General features: G+C 46.7%; 1 protein-coding gene across 1 annotated transcript in view; it reads left to right on the forward strand.

Annotated features, from left to right (window-relative positions):
• Positions 1-15,152, forward strand: part of LOC132396558 (dual specificity testis-specific protein kinase 2-like) — a 122,831-nt gene extending 107,679 nt beyond the window's left edge. Inside the window, exons 7-10 of the mRNA XM_059974200.1 lie at positions 607-690; positions 6,554-6,640; positions 10,208-10,355; positions 12,180-15,152. Of these exons, the coding sequence (XP_059830183.1) occupies positions 607-690; positions 6,554-6,640; positions 10,208-10,355; positions 12,180-13,441 (1,581 nt within the window). The 3' untranslated portion in view covers positions 13,442-15,152. The remainder of the gene's footprint in view (positions 1-606; positions 691-6,553; positions 6,641-10,207; positions 10,356-12,179) is intronic.
• Positions 15,153-17,719: the final 2,567 nt, after the last annotated feature.

Raw genomic sequence — 17,719 nt, forward strand, 5'->3', positions numbered from 1 at the left:
CTGGTTGACTCATTACAGGAAGGATATGGAAGCTTTAGAGGGGGTGCAGAGGTGATTTACCAGGATGCTGCCTGAATTCAAGAACATGTCTAATGAGGAATAGTTGAGGAGCTAGGGCTTTTTCCTTGGGATGAAGGAGGATGAGAAGAGACCTGATAGAGCCTTTTTCCTAGGGTGGAAGTGGCTAATACCAGAAGCCATAATTTCAAGATGATTGGAGGAAAGTATAGGGCAATGTATATTTTTTCACAACGAGGGTGATAGGAACGTGGAACATTCTGCCAGGGGAGGAGATAGAGGCAGTTTAAGGATATTTAGTATAATCTCAGCATTGTTGATGTAAATGGAAACAGCTCCCCACCCTAATGTCAATGTCCAGCTCTTCGGTTTTGCTGACATTGACCCTGTCCTCTGACTCGTCGTTATTTGATCAGCCCAGTACAGTGGTGCCGTCTGCAGAATCTGACCACACAGTGTATGGAGAGTAGAGCAGGGACTGAGGGCACAGCCTTCAACTTTCCATTGCAGAGGTGGGGACCACAAGTGGATGGTCTGTACGTGGCAAAATCTTCTTTTGAATGTTTCTTCTTTCTCTCCTTGTTGCAGACAGATGTCTTCGCTTATGGCATCATTCTGTGCGAGATCATTGCCCGAATACCAGCTGATCCGGACTACATGCCCCGCACTGAGGTAACAAGAGCAACACTGCATTTATTTGACACCATTTGCCTTGTCAAGTGTCTCTCTTGGCCAAAGTTTAACAGCAAGGGAAGTGTTTAGGATAGGATTGTTGGAGACGCAAGTGTCCGGAATCACCCCAAAGGTGTTGTGAATTCCAGAACTTTGGTCACAGCTTCAGGTGGATCAGAGAATATTGGGAATGTGCAGAGGGCCAGGATGGGGCCTGCAGGAAACAGAATGGAAGGATTGAGATGGAAATGAGACCAAGGTAAGGATTGTAGTTAGATCAGGAGCCAACGCACAGACTGGCAGATAAAATAGTGTGAGTCACAATAAATGCTACACCATTTCAGACAAACTATCTGCTGGAAAAAGGACGTTTCAATTGTTATACATGTTGAGAATAAACTTAAGCTTGAATTCAGCGGGTGGCGGTGTGTTGGGTGGGTCTGTGGATAGGCTCTGGCCATTGATTGGTGGCAGGAGCAGGGCAGCAGTCAGAACTTGTCAATAGATTGGTGGGCAGGGTGAGGGGGCGGGAATACATCAAGCCTGGGCATTGATTGGTGCAATGGGTGGGGCCACAGTCAGGCAGCAGGGTTGGGGAAGAAATTGACAGCCAGAGATTTTTACCCAGGGCAGAAATGACTAATACAAGAGGGCATAATTTTAAAGTGATTAGAGGCCAGTTGGGAGGGGGGTGGGGTTGCGTGGAAGGGATGTCAGAGATAAGTTCTTTTACACAGAGAGTGGTGGGTGTGTGGAATGCACTCCTAGAGATGGTGGTAGAGGCAAATACATAAGGGACATAATGTATAAGAGATACTTACATGGGCACATGGATGAAAGGAAAATGGCGTGATATGTGGGAGGGAAAGATTAGATTGATCTTAGACTAGGTTAAATGATTGGCACAACATTGTGGGCTGAAAGGCCCGTATTGTGTGATTAATGTTCCATGTTCTATTCCCTCTTCTCTTTACGGTGATAAGTGGCCATATTAACAACAATGTTGTGGCTCTAAAGTATGATGAGGTTACAATTTTGCCTCAAATTTTACTTTGGGAGTACAGCCTGTCATCTTCAAATACCATGTTTTTTTGACATTCTGATAAAATGGCTCGCTGTACTAATCGAGAACAGAAACTAACCATTCTGTCTGTCAAACAAACAACAATCACTCATTTAAACTAATCCCACATTAACTCTATGCTTTAGTTTTCTCATTTTTTTTATTTACCGAGGGATATGATGGTTAGTGTAACACTTCACAGCACTGGCTACAAGATCAGGGTTCAATTACTGCTGCTGTCTGTAAGGAATTTGTCCCTTCCCTCCATGATCGCGTGGGTTTCCTCCAGGTGCTCTAGTTTCCTCCCACATTCCAAAGACATACCGGTTAGGGTGAGTTATGGGCATGCTACGTCAGCACCAGAGGCACGACAACATTTGCGGGCTGCCCCCAGCACATCCTCAGACTGTGTTGTCATTGACACAAGTGGCACCTTTCACTGTATCTTTCTACGCAGGATAAAGCTAACCTCTTTAAAAAGTTTTTATATGGCGTAGTCACCATCATCATCATCGTGTGCCGTGAAATGTGACATAGGCAATCATGGTTCCATAGTGTCAGTGGTCACATAACCAGCTGCTCCTACGACCATCCACAGTCACGGAGAGAACATACAAACTCCTTACAGACAGCAGCAGAATCGAACCCTTGTTCACTTGTACTGTAAGTGTTACGCTAACCACACTACCATAGCACCCCAATGATGGAAGCTGAATCTTCACAATTCCTGCCAGATTCATCTGCATGTTGATGGGACTAGGCAAATTAATAGTTTGGCATGGACTGAATGGGCTGAAGGGCCTGTTTCTTTGCTGTGCTTGTCACTCACCTACACGCAAGGGGTAATCATCTAAACAACTCACTTAGCTTCTGAACATGGGAAGAAACCCGTGCAGCCACAGGAAGAACGCCTAAAGCTCCCCACAGACGTCAGGATCAAAGCTGGATCTCTGCTACTGTGAGGGATCTCTATCCCTGCGTCATGAGCCGCCCACAGTGTATCTGAGAATCAAGCAGATTAGGTTCTAAATGTCAGGAGTGGGAAGTGAGCTGCTTGTTAGCAGGGAGATATTGTAAAAGGTTGAGTACTCCACTGAATCCATGCTGCACTTGAACAGAGTCGAACTTTCACCAGACGGGTCACTGGACGTCCTCGGTGAAACCATGTGCCATTTCCCCATCTGTCACCTACCACAAACAAAAGGCCTGTTTTTCTGATCAGACAGTCTGTTGCTGCATAAATTTTGAATGATTGGCCTGTGACTGGGTTCCAGAAGACCTGAATAATTCAGGATATGGCTGTGCGTGGCAAGTGAAGTCCTTTCTCTGCATTCAGCAGCACCTTTGTGATGCTTCCCTGTGTTTGTAAGGTGATTATGGCAGCTTAGTCATTGTACGTGGTGAATGCTAACAAATAAATTATTTACAACCTCCTTAGCAGCATCTGTCCGTTAGTGTGGCTGGTTCACTTTGAACAGTACAGTGAAGCACAGACCCTATCACCCACACCGTTGTGCCAACTTTTTAAACTACTTTAAGATCAATCTAGCCTTGCCTCCATTTTTATTTATCTGTTTCAAGTTCAAGTTTAATCCTCATTTAACCACACACATGAATACAACCAAACAAAGCATTTTATTTGGGGCCAAGGTGCAAAACACAGAATCAACAGTCTCACACACATATCACTCATACCACAAATAGTTACAATAGCAGAAAAACCTTCAGTCACAAGCTGCATCGAGCCCAAGTCCCAGTGTCAAGGCCTGTAGATTGATGGTGCATCAGATGTTGTCCTTGAGCCATGTTTCTGTAAGAAAAAGCACATAACAGTTCCTCATTGCAGGCGAATGCAATCCAGTTCACCTTCCACCGAGTGAATACTAGTGGGCAGCCCTCAACCCAGCATGGACCTCAGCTCTATCAAACAGCACCTTCGGCATCTCCTCCCCAGGTGGCTGCAACAGGCAACCCCACAGTATGAGGGCCTGGTCCACACAACAAGCATGTCCACACAGACTCCCTGCCATTGGTCTTGCCAATCTGAGAGTTTCTTAAGGGCCCTTAATGTATCTGCCTCTAGCAGTGCTTCCACACACCCATCACGATGAACACCTTAAAATTATGCCCCTTTGTATTAGCCTTCCGCCCTGCGAAAGAAAAACCTCTGGATATTCACTCGGTATATGCCTCTATCAAGTCACCTCATCCTCCTTCACTCCAAAGAGAAAAAGCCCCAGCTTGCTTAACCGCTCCTCATAAGTCATACTCTCCAATCCAGGCAGCATCCTGGTAAACCACCTCTGCATGATCTCTAAAGATTCCTCATCCTTCCTGGAAGGAACAGAACAGAATACGATATTCCAAGTGCGGTCTAACCAGGGTTTTTATAGAGCTGCAACATTACGTCACAGCTCTCGAACTCAATGCCCCTGGCTAGTGAAGTACAACACACCATACAGCTTCTGAAGCGCCCAATCACCTTTGAGGGATCTGGTGGTATTGGGCCATGTGGGCTCATTGGACTGAAGTGCCTATCACTGTGCTGTATCTCTAAATATAAATAAAGAAACGAGTGCTTGGCAGTTGGTACAGATCAGTTGGGTGAAGGGCTTCCTTCCTTCCTTGATGGAAGGGTTTAAGCCCAGGGAGCTGTGACTCGGGTTGTAACTGGGGAATCAAGCCTGGTGGTGATTAATATGAATGAGTCAGTTCAGGACCTAGAGAAATTGACACAAAATGTATTTTTACATGAAAAATGGGAAATGAAGCAGGAAGGCACAGTTAATCAAATGAATCAACACTTCTAAAGATAATAACAGTAACTTTATTTGTCGCACGTACATGAAAAGAGTGAGATGTGCTATTTCCATCACAGACCCACACTGTCTGAGGATGTCCTGGGGGGCAGCCCACACGTGTCACCAAGCTTCAGCCCCTTACTAACCCATACTTCTTTGGAATGTAGGAAGAAACTGGACTACCAGGAGGAAGCAGTTACGGGGAGAATATACAAACTCCTTATAGATGGGGGCGGAAATTGAACACTGATTAATGATTGCCAGCGCTATAAAGGATTATGCTAACTACTACTGTGCCAGGTTAACAAAGTCATATCAACGAAGTAGATGATTTGTCCCATCGAGTCTGCTCTGCCACTCCACCATGGCTGAATTATTTTCCCTTTCAACTCCATTCTCTTGCCTTCTCATCTTTGATGACCTGGCTAATCAGGAAGCTAAAACCCTGAGGGTATCTATACTCTGCTGCAGAAATAGACTTTCTCGATGCATTGCTGTTATTTCACTATAGCCCAGAGGTTGCCCTGTAACAGCTTCAGTTTACATTCCTATCTCCCGGTATAAGTTCATCACTGTGCATGTGGATTGGAAAAAACTGGTGGATACAGCCCAGTCCATCAGAGATAAAGCCCCCAGCCCCACCATTGAGCACATTTACAAGGAGCACTACCTCGAGAAAGCAGCATCCGTCATCAAGGACCCCACCGTGCAGACCATGGCCTCTTCTCTGTGGAGCCTGAGGTCCCACACCACTACTTTCAAAGTAAATTTTTCAAACCACGTACTTTAAGATTCACCATATACTACTTTGAGATGCAGGAACTGTTGGTATCCTACAGCCATCAGGCTCCTGAACCAGAGGGGATAACTTCACTCACCCCAACACTGAACTGATTCCACAACCTATGGACTCACTTTCAAGGACTCCACAACTCAGGGTCTCAGTAGCAATTTTTTCTCTTATTTGCACAATTTGCATTTTGCACGTTGTTTGTGTATTTTCATAAATTCCTTTGTATTTTTCCCTGTAGAGAAACTAAATCTTATGCAGTACAATATATGGTACATATTCCTGTATTGTGCTGCAGGTTTTCTGTTTCTTTATACATTGACTTCACCACCAGCGGCCAAGCACACTTCGCCACCTGCTGGCATTACTCGGTGGTGCAGCAATAACAGTCCATTTCCTTCAGTTCCAGAGGTGCGTCAAGTAAGGACTTTTCAGTGCGAGTGGAGCTATGGGTTACAACTATTCTGTGCTCCCATCATCCAAAATGTATGACTTGAGGACCTGAGTTATAGGTTAGGGCTTTATTCCCTCTAGTGAAGGAGAATAATAGAATGACAGGGAATCGAATCAGATTCAGCTTTGTTATCACTGACTTGTGGGAAATTTGTTTACCAGCAGCAGTACAATACATAAAATATTTACAAAAACAAATGAGGGTGTAGAGATAGGGTAAATGCATGCAGGCTTTTTCCCACTTGAGGTTGAGTGAAACTGGAACTAGTGGCCATAGGTTTTGGGTGAAAGAAGAAATATTTAAGGGAAACAACTTCACTCGGGGAGGTGAGTGTGGAATGAGATGCCAGTGGAAGTGGGGGATGCAGGTTCGATTGCAGCATTTAAGAGGTACGTGGATGGGAGGGGTACGGAGGGCTACAGTCCAGGTGCAGGTTTATGGGACTAGCAGAATAATAGTTCAGTATGGACTGGATGGGCTGAAAGGCCGGTATCTGTGCTGCAGGGCTCTATGACTCGAAAACAGATTGCAGAACAAATCAACACTTTTGTCTCAAACTGAGTTTACACGGACACATTTCTGCTTATTAGGATTAACTGTAGGTTTCAGCTCAGCACTGAGTGCACATGACACTATCTAAAACTCCTCTCTGCCCTCCAGTCGCTCACTGACCACTTCCATTTCTCTCCTCTATTTTCACAGTCTGATTAAGATCTCAGAGGAGACAGCTGACACGCTCTCCATTCCCTCCACAGAACTTTGGCCTGGATGTGAAGACTTTCCAGAAGATGGTGGGAGACTGCCCCCCTGTGTTCCTGGACCTGGCCGTCCTCTGTTGCAATGTGAGTCTGATGGGGAACTTTCAAACTGGGCTTCCACAACTCCCAAGCCAAGATGTGTGTGCGAAATTATGCATGAATGGTAGTGTCCGAGCAGTACTGAAGAACAGGAGCTCTTTAGTGACAGTGCCTGGGGTATAGAATATACGGACAGGGATTTATGGTGTAACTTTAAATTGCATTTGATACAAACATTGGTGATGCTGTAGAGGAAATCAGAATCAGGATTAATATCACTGGCATACGTTGTGAAATGTGTTGGTTAGTGTTAGCAGACCATGCAATACATAATATTCTTAAAAACTATAAATTACAATAATAAATATATATAAATTAAGTATTGCAAAAAGACAGCCAAAGGGGTGAAACAGTAAGGCAGCGTACATTGTCCATTCAGAGATCTGGTGGTGGGGAGGAGGCCGCTGAAGAGATTGTCCAAAAGACTGGAAAATTGCAAATGTCACTCCACTTTTCAAGAAGGGAGAGAGGCAGAAGAAAATAAACTATAGGCCAGTTAATCCATCCTCAGTGGTTGGGAAAGTGTTGAAGTCGATAATTAAGGATGAGGTCTCAGGGTACTTGGAGGTACATGATAAAATAGGCCATAATCAGCATAGTTTCCTCAAAGGAAAATCTTGTCTGACATCTGTTGGAATTCTGTGTAGAAACAACAAGCAAGATAGACAAAGGAAAATCGGATTTTCAATGGCCTTTGACAAGGTGCCACAATTAAGGCTAGTATTACAGGAAAGATCCGAGCATGGATAATGCAGTGGCTAATTGGCAGGAGGCAAAGAGTGGGAATAAAAGGAGCCTTTCTTTTTCAATCTTTTTATTAAGTTTCCAATAAACAATATTAATACTAATACATAGAGATCAGGAATACATTAATAACGATTAACATGTAGAATCACATATTCCAAGTAACAAATGGAGTCTAACCTCCCAATCTGTTAGTAATTAACCATGAAAAAGATAATTATAATTATAAAAAAGGAGCCTTTTCTGGCTGACTGCAAAAGACTAGTCCATGCACCCCTCATACAATCTCTTCTCCCTCCTGCCATCTGGGAAAAGGCTCCGAAGCATTCGGGCTATCACAACCAGACTATGTAACAGTTTCTTCCCCCAAGCTATCAGACTCCTCAATACCCGAAGCCTGGACTGACACCTTGCCCTACTGTCCTGTTTATTATTTATTGTAATGCCTGCACTGTTTTTGTGCTCTTTATGCAATCCTGTGTAGGTCTGTAGACTAGTGCAGCTTTCTCTGTTTTTTTTTTACGTAGTTCAGTCTAGTTTTTGTACTGTGTCATGTAACACCATGGTCCTGAAAAACGTTGTCTCATTTTTACTATGTACTGTACCAGCAGTTATGGTCGAAATGACAATAAAAATGACTTGACTTGACTTGACATGGGTCTGTGTTGGGACTGACAATCATATGTCAATGATTTGGATGATGGAATTGATGGCTTTCTTGCAGTTTGCAGACAATATGAAGATAGTTGGAGGAGCAGGTAGTTTTGAGGAAGTAGAGAGGCTACAGAATGACTCAGATTAGGAGAATGGGCAAAAAATGGCAATGGAATACAGTGTTCAGAAGTGTATGGTCATGCACTTTACAAAAGAAATAAAAAGGATGACTGTTTTCTAAATGGAGAGAAAATACAAAAAAAAACAGGTGCAAAGGGACTTGGGAGTCCTTGACCAGGATTCCCTAAAGGTTAATTTGCAGGAGGAAGCTAATGCAATGTTAGCATTCATTTTGAGAGGACAAGAATATAAAAGCAAGGATGTAATGTTGAGACTTTGTAAAGCACTGGTGAGACCTTACTTGGAGTACTGCGAGCATCTGAGAAAGGATGTGCCCTTAAACCAGAGAGGATTCAAAGGAGGTTCACAAAAATGATTCCAGGTTTGAATGACTTGTTAAATGAAGACTGTTTGATGGCACTGTGCCTTTATTCACTAGAATTCAGAAGAATGAGGGGCGACCTATTGAACGGTGAAAGGCCTTGATAGAGTGGATGTGAGGTTGTTTCTTATGGTAGGAGAGTCGAAGACCAGAGAACACAGCCTCAGAACAGAGGGGCAACAGAGGTTGAATTTCTTTAGCCAGAGAGTCGTAAATCTATGGAATTCATCACCACAGGCAGCTGTGGAGGCCAAGTCTTTAAGGCAGAGACTGATAGATTCTTGATTGTTCAGGGCATGAAGGGATATGGGGAGAAGGCAGGAGATTGTGGCTGAGAATAAAACTGCATCAGCCATGATGAAATGGCAAAGCAAACACAATGGACCAAATGGCCTCATTCTGCTCAAGAAGAAAAAACTGCCTGAATTGTTGAGTGTGTTTCTTCAGGTTCCTCTACTACATCCTCAATGGTAGCAATGAAATGAGGGCATGTCCTGAGTGCTGGGGGTCCTTAATAACAATGCTGCCTTTTTGAGGCATCATATTTTGAAGATGTCCTCGATGCTGGGGAGGCGAGTGCCCCTGATGGACCTGCCTGAGGTTACAACTTTCTACAACTAGCAAGGAAGAGTGCTTAAGGATTTTACAATCTGATCAGCCTGAAAGTTGTAAGAAGCAATAGCAAATGGACTAGAAGTACAACATTGTAAGTAATTGAACAACATCACTGCTACCAGTGCAGTCCAGAGGCACACTGTTGCAACAGGCAGAGGTAGATGACATTACTGGTCCAATAATTGGCATGCCTGATGCAGCCTGAGGTGTAAATGAACAAGATGATTAAAAAAAACAGCAGTTTCCAAAGGATAAGACTCCATTTGAGGCTAACTTTAAGGACAAAGGTAGGCTATATTCATCACATGTACTTAGAAAAATAGTGAAATGTGTTGTTTGCATTGCTGGCCAACGTAATCTGAACATTGTGTTGGAGAGTAGCCTGCATGCATGGCCATGCTTCTGGTCCAACAATTTACTAACCAACATGCACAACACGCTGGAGGAACTCAGCAGGTCGGGCAGCATCTGTGGAAACGAGCAGTCAACGTTTCGGGCCGAGACCCTTTGTCAGGACTGAAGAGGGAGGGGCAGGGGCCCTGTAAAGAAGGTGGGGGAGGGTGGGAAGGAGACGGCTGGTAGGTGCCAGGTGAAAAACCAGTAAGGGGAAAGATCAAGGGGTGGGGGAGAGGAAGCAGGGAGGGGATAGGCAAGAAAGATGAAGAAGGAATGTAAGGGGAAAGCATTATGGGTAGTAGAAGGATGAGGAACCATGAGGGAGGTGATAAGGCAGCTAGAGGAGGCGGCTGAGTGAAACGGGGAAGGGAGGGGGAGGTTCTTACTGGAAGTTGGAGAATTCAATGTACTTTGTCTTTGGAATATGGGAGGAATCCAGAGGAAACCTATCAGGGGAGGGGGTGGTTGATGTGCTCTGCTTTGATGGTACAGCAGAAAAGCACCTGCAATTCAGCTTGCTGGGAAATAAAACAACGCAAATTCTCTAATTGTCAGAACATTATTTTTTTTTTTTAAATAATTTTTTTATTGCATTTTTAAATGAGAACATTATTTTTTGTTTCCTTTTTCTGCACGTGTAGTTGGATTCCACCAAAAGGCCATCCTTTAAAGAGGTTGTTCAAAGACTAGAGGTGATCCTGGATCAGAAGCTGTACGAGAACACAGCTCCAGTTATTGACACAGCAAGAGACCATCATATAACAGTTGAAGTGTCAAGACTGCCTAATGGTAATTTGAAATTGATAAGTAGGGATAAAAAGAGGTGGGGATAGAGGAAAGAGCAAAGATGATTTGTGTGGAAAAATGAAGCTAATGTGGAGAGAAAAGCAGAGGGACAATGTGAGAAACAAAGCAGATTCATGACGACACTGTCCCATCACCCACTCCCAGGGTCAAAAAATGTAAATGGAGTTTCACTCTGTGTCTAACCCCGGGAGTGTGTGATGGGACAGTGTGAGGGAGCTTCACTCTGTGTCTGACCCCGGGAGTGTGTGATGGGACAGTGTGAGGGAGCTTCACTCTGTGTCTGACCCCGGGACTGTGTGATGGGACAGTGCAGAGGAAGCTTCACTCTGTGTCTGACCCCGGGACTGTGTGATGGGACAGTGTAGAGGGAGTTTCACTCTGTGTCTGACCCTTTTTTATTACAAAATCCTTTATTACAAATTTCGGTGCTATACAATATATACAAAACAGTGGCAAACACAATTACTGCACTACAAATAGACAATAGACATTACACCAGAATGTTGCCATCCCTATCCACGATGGCATTTACACCCCGCGGAGCCCAACGGTCTCGAAACTCCTCCAAGGCCGCTGTGGACTGCGCGTGTTCCTTTTCAATAGTTACCCGGGCATGAACATACCCCCTAAACATTGCCAGGCAGTCTGCCCGGGGAGATCCTCCCACCACCCATTTCCAAGACCCACGGATGGCGGATTTCGCCAGCCCCAGGAGCAAGTTGACTAGGACATCCTCATCCCTCCATGCCCCCTTCCTTAATGGATGACCATATATAAACAGGGTGGGACTAAAATGCAGCCAGAAGGCGAGAAGCAGCCCACGCAAATATGCAAAAAGGTCTGACCCTGGGAGTGTGTGATGGGACAGTGTAGAGGGAGTTTCTCTCTGTGTCCAACCCCGGGAGTGAGTGATGGGACAGTGTAGAGGGAGCTTCACTCTGTGTCTGACCCCGGGAGTGAGTGATGGGACAGTGCAGAGGGAGCTTCACTCTGTGTCTGACCCCGGGAGTGTGTGATGGGACAGTGTAGAGGGAGCTTCACTCTGTGTCTGACTCCGGGAGTGAGTGATGGGACAGTGCAGAGGGAGCTTCACTCTGTGTCTGACCCCGGGAGTGTGTGATGGGACAGTGCAGAGGGAGCTTCACTCTGTGTCTGACCCCGGGAGTGAGTGATGGGACAGTGCAGAGGGAGCTTCACTCTGTGTCTGACCCCGGGAGTGAGTGATGGGACAGTGTAGAGGGAGCTTCACTCTGTGTCTGACCCCGGGAGTGAGTGATGGGACAGTGCAGAGGGAGCTTCACTCTGTGTCTGACCCCGGGAGTGTGTGATGGGACAGTGCAGAGGGAGCTTCACTCTGTGTCTGACCCCGGGAGTGAGTGATGGGACAGTGCAGAGGGAGCTTCACTCTGTGTCTGACCCCGGGAGTGAGTGATGGGACAGTGCAGAGGGAGCTTCACTCTGTGTCTGACCCCGGGAGTGTGTGATGGGACAGTGCAGAGGGAGCTTCACTCTGTGTCTGACCCCGGGAGTGAGTGATGGGACAGTGCAGAGGGAGCTTCACTCTGTGTCTGACCCCGGGAGTGAGTGATGGGACAGTGCAGAGGGAGCTTCACTCTGTGTCTGACCCCGGGAGTGTGTGATGGGACAGTGCAGAGGGAGCTTCACTCTGTGTCTGACCCCGGGAGTGAGTGATGGGACAGTGCAGAGGGAGCTTCACTCTGTGTCTGACCCCGGGAGTGAGTGATGGGACAGTGCAGAGGGAGCTTCACTTTGTCTGACTTTCTGGTCCCTCTCTCTCACATCCAGGAGGCGGCCAGTGCCAGGAAGCAGCCCGGAGCGGTAGCGGAGGGCGTCCCCGGGGCACCAGCGACGGCCTGTCCAACAGCCTGCGAATCCAGTGCGAGCCCCGGCTGTCGCGCAGCCACTCGGACATGCTGTCGCCGACCAGCGAGCTGCCGGGACTGCGAGCCCGGTTTAATCCGTTCTCGGGCCGGGAGGATCTGAAGGGGGGCAAGATCAAGCTGTACGACTCGCCCAGCAAGTCGGTCATCTCGCTGACCTTCGAGCTGCCGCCCGCCGCCGCCTGCCACGTCCCCATGCCCACCACCCCCGAGCCGCTGACGGGGGCGGGCCGCGGCCTGCCCGCCCTGCTGCTGCCGGCCCGACGCTGCTACTCACTGCCCTCGTCGCCCGTGCTCAGCCGCGGGTCGCGCTTCTTCCGCCAGACCGGGCCGCTGTGCCGCCTCGGGCTGGGGGCGGACGACAGCGACCAGGAGGAAGAGCAGCCGGCGGCCGAGACTCATGAGCCCTCCTCCGGGTACGGGGGAGCCAGTGGGGCCTCCGGCTCCCCAGAACTCCACCGGGAATCCGCCTCGGACGGCAGGCCGTACGGCGGCGGCGCAAACGTGATAGTCAGCGAGCCGATCCCACCCTCTGGAGGCGACCGGGTTACTGGGCAACGTGAGCCGGTCTCCGGCACCGCGCATGCGTCGTCGTTAACAGTCGCAGCGCGGGAGACCGGGCTGATGGACACTACGCATGCGGAGGCGTTTACAGTGCCGGCACGGGGTGCGGGGCTGACGGAGAGTGTGCGTGCTCTCGCGACAGCTTCCCAGTCGAACAGTATTCATGCTTCCACGGTTCCCGCACGAGGCACCGGGTTGACGGACAATATGCACGCGGCGATGACAAAGTTGTCCGTGAGAGAAATCGGGTTAACGGACAGTGCGCATGCGCTGACAATCGCTCCGCCGGGGAATGAGAGTGCGCAGGTGCCGGTGCTGACAGTGACAGCGCCGGGTCGGGGGCGATCTGCCAGTGCGCAAGCGCCGGTGTCGATGATCGACGTCAGCGTGGGGCAGCCGCGTGGTGAGGTCGCGCATGCGTCTGAGGTTCCACTGGTGTGTGATGGCGGGTCGGAGGCAGACGAGCCGGTGTCGTGCCCGGGTTGCTGCCTACCGGGCTTCGCCTTCCTCCCGCCCGTGTGCGTGCGGCCGAACCGATCCGCCCGCTACCGCAGCCTGAGTTACCCTTCCGAGCAGGGCCCGCGACACATTCCCCAGGCCTAACCTTGTCCCGAGAGTGGCCCTGTCCTCATCCCGGCCAACCCTCCACCCACAAGAGATCAATCTCACCCGTTGCCAACCTCCACCCCGGGGAGACACGCACACAACCCCAAACCGAGTCTCGCAGAGACTCTCCCTCACCCGCCACCGAACTCCACTGAGTTCCTCACACCACAGTTCCTTTTCTGACCCGCCCCTCCCAAGGACACCCTTCCACTCACCAGTCACCTCCTTCGGAAACCTTCCGTCTCAGCTGCCAACCCCGTTCGCCTGTTTGATCTCTTCATTTCCCCATCTCCCCCAGTTAGACATCAGGCTGACCTTGGCCTTGTATATAAGCGCATGGCTGCTTTGGTTCAAAAGATTTTAGATCTCGGAAGTTCCTTGTATTAATCATTTCTCTTATGATTTTTTAACGCAAAGGGAGAGGGGTGGTTAGTGTGGTACATTCAGGTGGTGCCTTTAACAATACCTGGTGCAATATTTTGCCTTTGAGTGGGGCACAAATCTTAAACTGGTGTATACACACAATGGATTTTGGTTTTATTTTGTCTTTGTTTATTTTTGATCTGTGCACTTGGATTTTTTTTTTAAACTGCTACTTGCTTATGGTGTACTTTAAGCAATACTTATACCTCGCGGAGGGTTTATTCTCCAATCACCCCCGAAGGGAGAGATGGGTCTCCACCCTAACTGGCCTGAGTTTGAGGGCATCTGTCCAGCACTGGCTTCCCCCAATTCACGGTAGTTTGGATGTGACCAGTGGCAGATTAAATGGGCGGCTCTCTGCGATTACAAGACGCAGAAGCAGAATTAGGCCATTCGGCCCATCAAGTCTGCACCATTCTGTCATGGCTGATTTATTATCCCACTCAACCCCATCACCTTTGCTGCCTTGACTAATGGCAATCATTGTTGACTGGGAGAGTCAGTAGCTAAATGCAGAGAAAGCTCTCAGCCCCAAGATGATGGAAATGTCTAACCTAACCCGTGAGAGCTGAGTTCCTGCGCTATGTGCACAGATGCCTGCCCTGGCGTCATTCAGTTAAAGATCCCCATATCGCTGCTTGGAATTGCCTGCAGGGAATATGGGAACCAGAGAAATCATGGTGTTTATATAATCTACTATACCTCTTAATTCCAGTGCAGTGAACAGGACAATAGCTACACCATCACATAATGTATAGTTAGCCCTGTGCTGTGTGTTCCTGTAACAAAAGGGCTGAGGTATTTTGCAATGTAAGTCTTGGGGTGGGGGTTGGTATTGGAAGTGGGGGCAGTCATGTACCAATGTACAGACATCCACACATTGACTTGGCCTCTGAAACCATCTTCCAGGGAAGGAACCCCAACAGAAAACTCTCCCAGGGAGATACACGAGAGGGAGACTTGTTATTATAGGGGGAGCTCATCCACGGAGTGAGTGGGTTCCCAATGTAAAGATGCATTTCCCCCACTAGACTTGACTGAGATTCCAAGCAGTTGTAAAGATACATCTCCCTGAGAGAGAGAGAGAGACGAAGATACTCAGCTATGTACAGATAAATCTTGAAAGAGGGGAAACTGAGAGATCCCAGTGTGCACAGATATGTTGTTGTAAATTGGGCAAATATTGTTCTATTTTGAGGACACCTTTTGTAACCATTTGGTTAATCTTTCTTGCTTTTTATTGTCTGACTGAAGAGTCAGAGTTTAATAAAGCTTTGATCTTTGATGTTTCCTTCCCTATTTTTATTCTTGTTGGTGTCGAGGAGCAGTTTTTGTGAAAGGTACTCTCAATACTCTGTGACCACTTACAGTCCAAGCCCTCTGTTATAAGCCTCTTCCTGACCACTCCTGCAATGGGTGCCACGGTAGGTTTGTGGTTAGGGCAATACTATTACAGCTAGGGACACTTTGGAGTTCATGTATGACATTCTCTAAGGAGTCATTGTACATCCTTCCTGTGGGACATGTGGGTTTTCCTCAGGTGCTCTGGGTTCCTCCCATAGTCCAAAGACATTCCGGGCAGTTTAATTGGTCATTGTAAATTGTCCTGTGATTGGTTAGAGTTAGGTTAGGACATTGGGCTGAATGGACCTTTGAGTCTTTTCCACCATGGCTGAGTCTTTATCTCTTCCAACCCCATTTTCCTGCTTTTCCCCCTTAACTCTTGACACCCTTAATAATCAACAAGCTATCAATTACTGCTTTAAATACACCCAATGAGTTGGATCCACAGCCATTTGTGGCAATGAATTGCACAGTGTCAACATCTTCTGCTAAAGAAATTCCTTCTTATCTCTGTTCTAAATGGACATCCCTCTATTCTGATGCTGTGCCCTCTGGTCCTGGACTCAGTCACTATAGGAAACATTTCCCCACATCCACTCAGTATAGAGCATTCAATAGTGAATGTGATTCAATTAGATCCAGTGTCATCAAATATGCGGCACATGTTGACCCTTTCATTTCCAGAAATTCTCATGAACTTCCTCTGGACACTCTTCAATGCCAGCAAGTCCCTTTTAGACAAGGGGCCCAAAACTGCACACACTACTCCAAGTGCAATCTGATCAATGCCTTATAAAGCCTCAGCATTACAAGCCTTTGCTTTTTTTTATATTATAGTCTTCTTGAAATGAATGCTAATATTGCATTTGTCTTCCTCACCACCAACTCAACCTGCAAGTTAACCTATAAGGAATCCTGCACAAGAGCTTCCATATACCTTTGCATCTCAGATTTTAAAATTTTCTCCCATTTAGAAAATGGGAACCTTTATTCCTTCTACCAAAGTGAATTACCCTTACATTATATTCCATTTGCCTCTTCTCTGCCTATTCATCCAATATACCCAAGTACTTCTGCACACTCCCTTTCTCAACACTATTTGCTCCTCCACCTGTCTTTATATCGTCTGCAAACTTATCTGCAAAGCCATCAATTCTGTCATCCAACACCGACCTCTGCAGAACACTGCTAGACACTGGCAACCAACCAGAAAAGGCTCCCTTTGTCTCCTGTCAATCAGCCAATGCTATTCCATACCAGTAACTTTCCTGTAATACCATGGGCTCTTATCGTGATATACAGCCTCATGTGCAGCACTTAGAGACCATCTGAAAATCCAAGTACACACCATCTTCTGTCTATCCTGCTTGTTACTTATTTGAAGAATTCTAACTGATTTGTCAGGGAAGATTTTCCCTTAAGGAAACCATACTGACTTTGGTCTTATTTAAATCATGTGCCTCCAAGTACCCCAAAATCTCATCCCTAATGATGGACTCCAACATCTTTCCAACAACTGAAATCAGGCTAATTGGTTTATCTTTTCCTTTCTTCTGCCCCTCTCCCTTAAAGAGTGGAGTGACATTTGCAATTTTTGCAGTTTTCTGGAGCCATTCTAGAATCTAGAAATTCTTGAAAGATTGCTACTAATGCCTCCCACAATTTCTTCAGCCATCTCTTTCGGAACTCATAGTCCATCTGGTCCAGTTGATTTATCGACGTTCAGAACTTTCAGCTTCCCAAGTACCTTCTCCTTACTAACAGCAACACACTCACTTCTGCCTGTGACATTGTCAAATTTCTGGAATACTGCCATTGTCTTCCATAGTGAAGACTGACACAAAATACTTACTATGTTCCTCATTTGTTCCCTATTACCAGCATTGTTTTCCAGTGGTCCAGTATCCACTCTCATCTGTCTTTTATATTATTGGCTAGCTTTCCTTCATATTTTATCTTTTCTCTTTCTTAATGGCCTTTTTAAAATACCTTTCTGTTCTTTTTTTAAAGCTTCCCTATCCTCTTACTTCCCACTAATTTTGGCTATATTGTATGCTGTCTCCTTTGCTCATGCTGTTTTCCCTTCTCAGGCACGGTTGCCTCATCCTCCCCTTAGAATACTACTGCATATTTGAGATGTAGCTGTTATATGCCTTCCAAATTGTCCTCAGAAACTCCAACCATTGCTGTTCTGCCATTATTCCTGCTAGTGTCCCCTTCCAATCAACTTTAGCCAGCTCTTTTCTCATGTCTCTGTAATTCCCTTTACTCCACTAGTAGTGATACATCTGACTTTATCTTCTCCCTCTCCAATTGCAGGGTGAATTATATCTTAATATCTGTGGAATTTGTTGCCACAAGTGGCTATGGAGGCCAAGTCATTGGGTGTATTTAAGGCAGAGATAGATAAGCTCTTGATTAGCCAGGGCATCAAAGGGTATGGGGTGAAAGCAGGGGAGTGAGGATAAAAAACACAAAGTGCACTGCATATGCTGTGGTCAAATCAAG

The sequence above is a fragment of the Hypanus sabinus genome, chromosome 7 (genome assembly GCF_030144855.1).
Source record: "Hypanus sabinus isolate sHypSab1 chromosome 7, sHypSab1.hap1, whole genome shotgun sequence".
Classification (NCBI taxonomy): domain Eukaryota; kingdom Metazoa; phylum Chordata; class Chondrichthyes; order Myliobatiformes; family Dasyatidae; genus Hypanus; species Hypanus sabinus.